We start from the raw sequence: 11,700 nt of genomic DNA on the forward strand, positions 1-11,700 counted from the left end.
TTAATTTTATTTTTATTTTTTTAATATAGGCTTGTAATATCAAAGAAGTCTTCATACAGCTGTGTGAACTTGGATGCTTTTCTGGGGTGGACTTGTCCTTTCTAACTGATTTTCTGTGTGTGAAAACTGATTAGTATCAAACTGATTTGATTCAGCACAATGTTCAAAAACACAGAAGAAAGGGAAAGATTGTCTGAGTATCAGGAACAACTTTTATGTAGTGACACATGAAGTTTTATAGACTAGTTTTGGAGCAAGAAGAAAAGTTCTGTTTGAATTTGCAAAATTAGACTAAGTGCCGGGAAGTATAGGTAGGGAGTAATCTCCCTCTCTGTAATTCTACATTTACATGTGGATGGGAAGATACTTTCCTTGATGAGTGATCTCACAGAAGCAGGGAAGGGTCCTGAAGGAACTGGGTGGCTGTAGTTCTTCCTTGCAGATAACAATGGGTTGGTTCTGCAGAGAAGTCTGTTACAGAGCTGCTGAAAGGCTTTTTGCTGTTCTAGGCAAACTAAAAAGTTAAGGTGGAGAGAGAGGTTAGCATGGCTTTAGATACTGAGGTGGACATCAAAAACTGAACTCTCCTTCAATGTAATCCTTTTAATATAGCTGCAGCTATTCTTCCCACAGTATTCTGGGGACTGCTTTATGCTACAGCATTAAGACATGGATCTCCACTATGGGGAGTGAGTGGCTTCCCATTCAGATGAGATTTCTTCCAGCTCTGAAGTCAGATTCAAGTTTTTGTGATTGTCAGTATAGCCTCTACGAGAGATCAGGGTTTTACTCTAATAGCACATGATGGAATCACACTTAACACAGTCATTCCCTTTCCAAATGTGGGAACTATATTGATACCTGGTGATGTATAGTGGCATTTGGTGAAAGCCACCTGTGCTAAAACAGTAAAGTTAGATCATTCACCAGAATGCTGCATTTGCCTGAATGATGATGTAGAGCTTTATCTGGAAGATATTTCTAATAGTGGAGATATATGGGAATGAATGTTTGAAAAAATCAAGATTTTTTCCCCTTTATTTCTCTCTTGTTCAGGTTGGAGGCTATGTTGTGCCATTCTTAGAAGGATGCTGCAAAACATGTAAGTGATTAATGATACTTCCTGCCTCACGAGTCTCTCTGATTTGTTGTTACATTAGAAATAAGGTGGATTCTTTCCTGTGTAAAAGCACGATTCACTGATCTCAAAGGCTGCACTTTTCCCAGTTTTACTCACATGAATAACACTGAAATTAGTGGAGTAAAAGAAAATACTTTAACTTTGATGCTATTACTCCAGTGACAGTGGTTCTGGCTGGTCGAGTCACTAAAATTCCTACCCTTTATTTTGTAGTTTTCATGTAAAACTTCTCAAAATATTACTTATTGCATTTAGTATAATAAAAGGTACTGTGTTTTAGAAGGTAACTTAAAATATGCTCCATCTACTTTATATCTTCATATTTGGTAAAAATGAAGATTGATTTAAGTAGTTTATAAGTTACCTTTGTAAATAATAAACAGATTGGAATATAGAAATTAATAGACAGAAACCTTCAGGCAGTACCTTTTAGAATATTTTTATAATTTAAAAAAAATTCCCTCTCCTCTGATTACCAGTATATGGTTTGGATATTTGTGAGAGCTAATAAAGATTTTCTAGGGAAAAAAAAAAAAAAACAACAACAACAAAACAAAACAGAATAAAAATTCTCTAAGATATAGGTTCCAAATATACTATTTCTTAATAGAAATAAAGAGCTAAGTACATATTCTTAACACAGTGGTACAAGCTGAAACATTTTGGCTGATTTCCTGAAGAACTTAGCCTGAGGGAGACACCTAACCGTATGAATTTAAACTCAAATACTTGAAGTTGGCACTATAAAAAGCAATAGAAAAGGAGATTTTTATATTGGGCAATATCATGCTATCTTTAAAAACATGCAAAATTCTGACTCAATTTGCATAAGTGGCTGAAATAGTGACCTAAAAGTGTGGGAGAAAAATGGAGAAAAGTGCAGGTATTTCTTGGTGGGTGGAGTGGAACTTGCGCAGTCATGACTACCAGATCTGGACATATGTTGCCAACAGGGAGGTACCTTTTGGTGTGATTCATTTGCATTACACTTGGTACTAAAAACTTGATTGAAACTGTGGAAGATTTATTTGGGGAGTTTTTTTCTGTTCCCACTGTAAGGGAATGGTAATATCTCTTCATATTTTTTTCACTCTGGACCTGTGTTTCAAGCACTTGTCCTAGTTCTGTGGCTGATTCTCCATGGGCTCTCTGACATCAGTTTTTGATTATCTGACATTACCCTTCAGTGCTTTGGCAGGCAAATAAGTCACTTCTGAAAGATTTAGTAAGACAGTTAAACATCCATTAAACTACTTTTCAGCAGGGCAGAAATATGCTACTATGCTTAGAGAAAGATCATAATCACCTCTTTAACTATTAAAGACAAAAGTCATTAATCTGTGGCATGCATAACAAAGTAAAATTAAACCCTTGAAAAACCCAGTGACTTTTGAGAAACATTTACAGGTAGATTCCTAGAGTTTTGATTTCACACCTGTTGTTAGACAACACAGTAATTCTATGAATCATGGAAGTTCATTCTGACTCCAAACAAATCTACTGTCATGAGAGCTGTCAGTTGTAATTGTGTGAGACATTTTATGAGAAGGATTATCTTTTTTTTTTTTTTTTTTTTTTTTGAAGTACTTTACCATTAGAAACAGTTGTGATTTTTTTTTTTTTCAGTTTTAATTGGTATTTGAAAATTAAGACCCAGGAGTTCTGTCAAAACCTGGAGAAGTTTTACAAGTGCTGCTGAGAGGAAATTATATTATTTCTTTTTTGTAGCCCCAAAGGGCACATTAAATTCAGGATAGCAAACTGGCTAAGTTATACCAGTGCAGATCAGATTCTTCCCGGTTTTCACATGAGGCTTAGAAATGCAAGTAATGCCTGGACATGGTCCTGAGCTGCTGGCACAATGAACCCTGCTTCAGCAAGGAGGAACCAAGTGTCCCTTCCAATCTCAGACATTCTGTGATCCTGCAATATATAGATATTTCAAAGTTGAATTCTGTTTTCAAATATGCCAAAAGCTCCCAATTCCCAAGTTTTCATAATTTTCATCCTATAGGGAATCCTCTGTAATACGTGCTCTGTTCAATGTGTAATATTCTTACCAGGTTCTTCAGTGTCAGTGTTCCTCCCATTCCCTGTTAGCCCAGTCACTCCCACAGCCTACGCTGGCTGTCACACAGGTACCTTTTCCTCAAATAAGTAGGACCAAACCAAACAGCATCATTGTTGATTTCCAACAATGTACTCCCTGCTAGGATCATCAGAACTCACATTACCCAATAATGCCAAAAGCTGCAGTGTAGTGTAACTGCTCACGGTTCAGAGTGGCTCACGTTATGGTTTTGGTTTGTTTTTCATTTTGCACTGTGTGGGCGGTGCATTGTTGTTAGCCAACAATGTACTGTTGGTAGTAAGCACTTGCATAGTCTTTAGCTTGCTGCATGTGTAAAATTGCTGTGTTTGAAAAAGTATACTAATTCAACCAGATTTACAGTGCTGTAGAACATAGAGAATAATGGCTTTGCTTGTTAAAGCTTTACTTTGTAAGCAGCGTTTTTGCAGATGACGTATCATACAGGCTTGCTTTGTGCCATATACAGTAAAAGCAAAGAATTTCTTTCCCATCCATAGTTTGGACAGTATACTGAAAAGAGGAATCCGGTGTTTACTCCGTGACAATTGGAGATTATCTTTGTTCCTTCTCATAGAGCATGTTAATTCTTTGAATTGTAACACATTATGAATGCATTTGTTTTGGATTTATTTTGTGAAAACAACTCTATATTTCTCTCAGAGAAATTATGTTGACTCTAATTTTGTACATCAGCAAGTGACACATCCTATATTAAATTAGGCTTCTGACTCTAGGACTGCTAAGGAGAAATCTATATTTCTCCTTCATTATTTCTCTTTCATGTTGTCACTTTAAGTGACAGCAGTGCTATGAGTCAACCCAAAAACCAAGCAAGGATTTTCAACCATACAGACAGTGAAAAAGAATCTGTAATACGACATGTGTTTTGTAAGGTTGTTCATGGAAAAATATATTGTGTTGTAAAGCTCACAAAAAGCCACTGGATGTTAATGTACATGCGTGGAAATACATTATATATTTATTTTTTATGGGATATGATGTACTTTCACTGTAGCCTGGGTGAAGTCATAGTCACAGCTGCACTGAATTCTCCACCCTACACACCATGTATAATGTAAAAGAAGAGAGAACCGTGAAGAGAACTGTGAAAAACATGAAATAACGGTGAGTTTTTTATTTTCAAGAACAATTTGTTTTTNAAAAAAAAAAAAAAAAAAAAAAAAAAAAAAAAAAAAAAAAAAAAAAAAAAAAAAAAAAAAGAACAAAAAGTTGCTTCTCTTTGAGAAGCAGTATTGCTGGTTTGACGGTGATTAGAGCAGAGAACTGGACATTGCTCATTAAGATGTGATAAGACTGTGTCCCAGTTCAGTATTGGGTATTTGTCAAACTGATGAATCCTTTAGTGCCCTTGCTTTTCTGGAGCTAACAGTATTCACCTTTTGTCAACATCTTTGGGTTTCTTGGCTGAAAGAAAACTCATCTCTGTAAGTGGAGAGTTATGGGGGACTGCACCAAGATGCATAAAATCTGGTGTGAAACAATGAAAGCGGTTATATTAAAATTAGCTGTTCATTTCTCTTACAGATCTGCAGTATGATGTGGTTTGTCCAGCACAGAAAGGATCATCCTAAGAAGATTCTGTGCTTTTTGATCTCTTACAACTGAACTTTATACTGAACATCTTTGTTTTTCTTCAAATGTTCAGGATTCTTTTCTTCAATGAAGCTTAACTCCTTATTTAATTCCATGATTTCTTGTTATCTTTTTTTGTTTTATTCATGTACTTTGTAAACACTTCTGTAAGAAAAATTATGGAAATAATGTTAATGAAAAGGCAAATAAAAATTTTCATTTGTTCACTGGTGTTCTTTTATTTAATAAAAACATAATACAAACAAATGTAAAGGCCCCTAATGCCCTATTCTTCATCAGATTCTGCTGTTGCATATTAATTTTAAACTTTGTTTATACCACTGGAATGCAATTACTGCTATTAAAGTTTATTGGAGGTATGTCATAGAAAATGCATCTTATGCCTTACTAACAAGTCTTCTCACAGAAGTGATCAGTTTTGCAAAATTTTTTGAACACAGTGGAAATACTCTTAAAAAAATTCTGACTGAAGAATGAACTTTTTATAGTTGTTATTAAAGATATAAGGAGATGAATAATGCATGAAATAGAATAGTTGCAAAAGTGATTCAGTGCATAGCTAATGGGGGTTTTTTTCTTTGCGTCTCTTGACCCAGTAAAATGTTCAGGAATGTTCTTGTCTCTGAAATGTTTAGAATTTTGAGCTGATATTTTTTTGGTTTATGACCATTTTTCAGGTAAGGAAGATGGAAAATTCTGTAAGAAGGTGACTGTTAGGATGACTATCCGCAAGAACGACTGCAGGAGTAACACACCAGTAAGTAGATAACTATCACAATTTCTTTTAATAGAAGGGAAAAAATACGAGAAATAAAATGAAGGAAGAAAAGGAACCCAAATTCCACATTGTCTTCATCTCTGTCCCAGAGACAGAGATTTGTGTTTCATAGAGCTGTTTTAATGTTTCCCTACATTCTCAGCAATCACCTTCTCAAATAGTAAAAAGAAGGTTGTTACTTCTGCTTTTGTAAGCACTAGGTGCATGTTGATTTAGTGCAAATCCAAAGTCTTATTTCACCCTATAATGCAATTATTATATGCAAATAACGTCAATATAACTGAATCTTTGTCCCTGATATTCTCTAGTTAAAATGGCTGCAGATGTGTGTAATTCTTCATCTGCCTGGGGAAAATATTTAAATGCCAACTTCATGAAGAGAGGAATCTTGGGTCCTGAAAGCTTTTTTTAGACAGCAGCATGAACATGCTGTAAAATGTGAAGGAAGAATGAGGCACTATAGAAGGATTTACTGTTGAAGGACACCAGCAATGTCCTGCTGGGCAGTGAGACTGTGAGCAGCAGCAAGAGTGCAGACAGACGTCTCATGTGAGATGTGTAAGAGAGCCTGGAAAAGCTGTAATAAAAGAGTGCAGGGAAACAGCTGTAGCCTCTAAAATGACTCTGAGAGTACATTTTGTAGAATAAGCTGTTGAGCAGCCAGGAGATTTAGTCTCAGTGTCTCATTGAACAGAAACACGAATCTTAACTATTAAATTTGAAAAAATTATTCAGTTTCTATGACTATTTCTCTTACAGTCTGTATTACAGATTTGGTATAATTAGTAGTAATTCCTCTTGGCTTTCCAAAGGATTGGTTCTTTTATCCCTCCTTACTGATACCAGTACAGCAACACTGCATCAGTGTATCACTGAAATGAATACTGCAGGGAACTGGAGACAGAACATTTGGTGCCATGTTCAAGCCAAAGTTGTTATGAATACTTTAAAATTCAAAACCAGAATTGTTTCTTTGTGTCTGTTAATAGCCAAAACCTGTTACTGAAATGGACAGAAAAGTCATCATTGATACCAGTAAGATGCAAAGTGAGACCTATCTGGGCAATGTACTTCAGAGCTTATTTCCAGATGTAGTGGGATTTCATAAGGTGCTGGAGGAAATACCTCCAAGTTTTTCGTTGCTTTGCCATTGGATTTGGGTGCCTAATGTTTTTAGACTTCCTTGAGAACTCCTAACTAGCTTCTTGATGCTTGTTACCAGGTGAACATTGTTTCGTGTGATGGGAAGTGCCCTTCTGCAAGCATTTACAACTACAACATCAACACGTACGCAAGGTTCTGCAAGTGCTGCAGGGAGCTCGGGCTGCAGAGACGGACTGTGCAATTGTACTGCACCAGTAACTCAACCTGGGTCAGCTATTCAATCCAAGAGCCCACAGATTGTTCTTGCCAATGGTCTTAAAAAACCAAACAGAAAAAAAGGTATAAAAGGAAAAAAACCAGCAAGCCCAGCTGTTCTCAGCCTAAGATGATTTTAATAGTTTATCTCTTAAAAATAAAATAGCCAATCCCCCGAATTTCACCAGTTTAATGCAAAACAGAGCACAAATACTTTTGGACTCTCCTAAATTTCTGTAAAATGGCGTTGCATCATTTGTATTGTGATTTGCCTTCATTTTCATTCACAGGGATTGTTTTAAGGGTTCTTGTGATATGTGCCAACTTACAAGGTGATTTACATCAGTGACACCTCAAGAGAAAGAACACCATCTGTTTTGTTCTGGAAGGCTAGCCCACTCTTTGTCAACCCATTCCTGTTTTAAATCATCGACCAACTTACCTGGCAGTAGGTCACTGTTTTGAATGTATTGCAATTGTGCAAATACATTCACAGTCTACTAGGAAAAATTGTTTGGATGACATGAGAAGAATTTTCAGTTTAAATCATATTCCTGTTGCTAAGTAGAGCATGTATAAGAAATTCATGTAAAGATTTTTTAATTTTTTTTTTTTTTAATCTGGGAAACATTATCAATACTGATAACTATGTAATATGCCCTGGTAATAATTTCAGTTTTTTTCTAGTGTATTTTATATTGTAGTGAAAACCATTATGGCAAGCATATATTTTATGGAACAGATTGGCTGATTTTAGGTTATCTAGAATAGTCATTAATAGTTATTTTATCATTCTGCTGAACAATATGACATAAACTGAAAATGCACAGATTTGAAAGATGAATACCATTTTGCATTCCTTTGTATAGATATACCTTAAATGAAAACTTTCAGCTTATGAAATAACCATACTTAAATTGTTTCTCTAGGGAATGAACATTGTTTAACACTAACTTTAAACATGTGAAAGTTCATTAGGAAAAAGAAAATGAGGATTATATATTGGTCACAAAGAAAAACAAAGTTCAAAATCTTCGTCACCTCTATAGTAGAATGTAACTTCTTATGGCAAGTGCTTGAAATTGAAAATGTACAATTGTAAGGTTTGAAATTTCAAAAGCAATTTTGCGTATGAATTTGAAATATTAACATTATTTTTTCTCCTCTAAGCTACTGTTCTGTTCTTTTTCAACAAATGCCACTGAGATTCAGCAAAAATTCAGTAACTTTCATTCCGTAGATTAAAACTGTAGATAGCATGCAGTGATAGACTTGAGATCCTATAGTAGAAAATAGATCTCAGCATAATGTCTTCAAAAGCTGCTTGACTGCAGTTAATCCAAAGAAAAATATGTTGTTAAAATCAATCATGTGAACATTTTTGATATTAATTTTGTATACTGTACATTTCATTCTTGCAATATCTAATAAACAACAGGAAGTCTTATTTTGTTAATTGTTCCAGCAATTTACTGTCATGTAACGACAACATACAATGTTTACTCATTCTTCTTTTAGCAGTGCACGTAAGTAGTTTTAGGGTTTGCTGCTATCACTAATATTAATGATCTATCACTACAGCAGGAAGGATGTAGTACTACAGCGGGAGAAAGATCTGCATAGGGGGGTTTGAAAATCTACATATTTTTCTGATTCCATCACTGCTTCCATCCTCAGAAGTGCAGAATTCAATTATGTCATTTTATTAAAAATAAAAATTGGAAAATTGTTGTTCATGGAAGTGTAACAACGCATATCTGACATTGCCAGATAGACTGTCCTGGAAAAGAAGGAGAGGGAAAGAAGATAAATTTCTGCACATTCCCTTTCAATGTTTTTCTTCCTTGCAGGATTGACTGCAATCAGTAGACAGTGTTTTGAGTGGGCATTTTGTTACAATATAGTTGTTGTGTGGTGATGATCACTCTTCAGTACTTAGGGCCAAATAAATCTTAAGTTCTAATTTGTAGGTGCAGTCCCTACCCATTTCACAGGACGTGTTCCTTGTCATCTTCTACATAGCAAGAAAGGACAGGATTTGGGAGGAATGCATCCTTTGGAAAACCAGAAAAAAAAAAGTGCTATTTACCAGATATTGAACAGAGCTAAACCCTTGAACCCAAGTGCCTAAAATTCAAGCATTTGCAAAGGTGAAGTTCAGCTGCCCCTAGTTCACCAACTGGCACATGCCATCCTAGAGGGTAGGAATTAACAAAAAGGGCTCTTTCTTTTGCCCTCAACCTAGACAGTATTTGCTGTGAAGTGCCAGCCACCATGAAGGGCAGAATTAGAGCAGGAATTAGGCCAACCACCATCCGTCCCTTAGCTTCAGCGTTGTCCCTCCTCTTGCCACTTGAGAAAAGAGCTCATTGTTTCCCGCAGCTCAAGGCAGTAATTCTGAAAACCTTTCGAGGTGGAAACTTTCAACTTCTAGTTGAACAGCAAAGTTAGTACTGGTAGCAAGAGTAGAAAGCAGACTGGGCTGTATTCAGTAGCCATTCAAACACTGCTGCTGCTTCTACTTCAGGAGTAAAATGATAAGCACCGTGTCAAGTCCCTACTTCTGATTTTGTAAACTTCAGGCTTATGCTGAGAGAAACAAGGGGAAAGATTCAAACTGCTTTATAGCTTGATAGGGGAAGCTACTTTTATCCCTGCCTCTGTGTCAAATTCCTTCACATGCCCTTACCCTATCTGTGGTTGTTCAAAGCCGTCCAAGCCCTTATCGTGTATTTACCTTGCCCTGAATTTGCAGAAAGCAGATCAGCTGGAGAAAGACTGTGCCTTATTAGTACTTCCACATCTTCACAGGCCCTTCCATGCTGGAGATACTGGGACTGTGAACAGTGACTGAGTCCTAAAACAAGTTTATATTCTTTTTACTGTCTTTTGCTGGAAACTGACCTTCTGGAAACTGAGGCCTCTTACATTTCTTTGTAAGTCTCAGAACTTCACTCCGCCCCAAGGGCCATGTTCTCCACACGTGTTTGCATGCATGGAATTTCTCCCCAAGAGTGATTCCTAATGTAGGTGTAGAAACATCACAGGCTTGTATCTTGTTAAATCTAGGATTTAAAATCTTTCTAATGCTGGGGTTTTTTCCCATCTTTGAGTAAAATGTTTAGTGTATGGATATTAAAACATTGTTTGTTTGTTATGGTGCTGTCTCCTCATTGTCATCCCCTTTGAAAAACACTTTATTTGCATTACCTCAAGCAAGCTTACCCAGCCTTGATTCACAGGAAAATATAGGCAATTTGACAGCTGAAGTCTTGAGTATTATGTAGAAAGACCTTGAGAAAGGACTTTAAAAAGAAATGTAATGATATCGATTGTGCTATGTAAAGGCTCACTGTCTGGCTTATTAGTACATGATCTAGACTCAGAATAACAGTCTCTTGAGTAATGTTTCCTCTAATTAGTGATAGTGCTGCCTGGTGGTTTAGTAAGTTAATCTGAAATATTGGCATCTGTTGGTCTGCAGTTTAATGAGAACTGTTAGTCACAAGTTAAATAACTTACACCCCCTCAGATAGCTCTCAAGTATGCAATCCATGAACTCAGATCAAAATCATTCCAAAAATGTTGCCCTCACTCTCATCTCTGCCCACACCATCATCTCTCTCTCCAGTGCAAACAGCTATGAATAATTAAAATGAGGTAACAGCTGCTATGCAGATGGTAATTTTTTTGGAAAAATCCCCTCGTAGTGTGATGAAGACACCTAACCTCTTTAGAAATAGTCCCTGACAAATTGCCATCAGGTCTCCTTTCTCTATGGACTTTTGACCAAGGCTTTGACTATGTCAGCTCACATTAACTGTTTAAATCATTGATAACTGAATTAACTCAGGTGTCCAGGCGTCATCCATCACCAAAGAAAGGTATGTGCATCCAAAGAGTGACTCATCCCATTCTAAAATAAATGTCTAAGATGGATGTGGTGAATCATCCTCAAGATGTATCATCTTTCTTTTTCACTGTGGAGAGAACTTGGATGTAAAGATGTGGTTAGGCACCTTACTTTTGGGTTATTAAAATTAGCTGGAATTAAATTCACCTTTAATGGTTAAAAATATCTCAACAGGCTCAGAAGTCAGCTACTCTGATAGCGATTATGGCATGTCTTATCTGACCACTTTATATGAGGTGATTAATGGCAATATATGACTTGCATGCAGCTGAATGGGATGTAATTTGTCTTGTATGGCTTTTCCTTGTGTCCTAAAGTATACTCCCTTTGTACAACAGCTATAAAACTATCCCTATATCTCTAGAGCTGAAGACAGACATCATCAGCCAAATCTTCAAGATGGAAAAGTACAACCGAATTTGCAAAGACGAGATGTGTTTATTTCCATGACAGTGTGCTATATTAGCTGGTGAGTGAATATTTCTGTTTTATAGATGTTTTATTGTGTAGATGTTGGCTTGAGTCTTCCAAGTGATTTGTGATCTTACTTTCTAAGCTTTTGACTTCCAAGATCTTTAAGTGAATGCACTTCTTCAGAAAATGATGAAACCCATATATGAAGTATCTTTGTGTTCCAGCTCTTTAGATTGTCTGGAGTTGAGTTTAAGGCAGCAGAGAGGTTTTTCAATACACAGGCTTTTCGTGACTGTTTTCTATACGATTGCCCAGGGGCAGATTCTGACCTCAGTTACTCTACTTGAAAAGACATCGGATTTGGTGTTTGTTTTTTCTCAGGAGTGTTA

The 11,700-nt window shown here is 36.3% G+C and overlaps 1 protein-coding gene across 1 annotated transcript in view; it reads left to right on the top strand.

Annotated features, from left to right (window-relative positions):
- Positions 1-7,146, top strand: part of OTOG (otogelin) — a gene marked incomplete at its 5' end in the record, with an annotated part of 41,666 nt that extends 34,520 nt beyond the window's left edge. The window contains 3 exons of the mRNA XM_027887916.1: positions 1,057-1,102; positions 5,525-5,604; positions 6,848-7,146. Of these exons, the coding sequence (XP_027743717.1) occupies positions 1,057-1,102; positions 5,525-5,604; positions 6,848-7,048 (327 nt within the window). The remainder of the gene's footprint in view (positions 1-1,056; positions 1,103-5,524; positions 5,605-6,847) is intronic.
- Between the last annotated feature and the right edge of the window lie 4,554 nt (positions 7,147-11,700).

Source organism: Empidonax traillii, unplaced genomic scaffold (assembly GCF_003031625.1).
Source record: "Empidonax traillii isolate 1590-97213 ecotype Southwest subspecies unplaced genomic scaffold, ASM303162v1 scaffold224:size737649, whole genome shotgun sequence".
Lineage (NCBI taxonomy): Eukaryota > Metazoa > Chordata > Aves > Passeriformes > Tyrannidae > Empidonax > Empidonax traillii.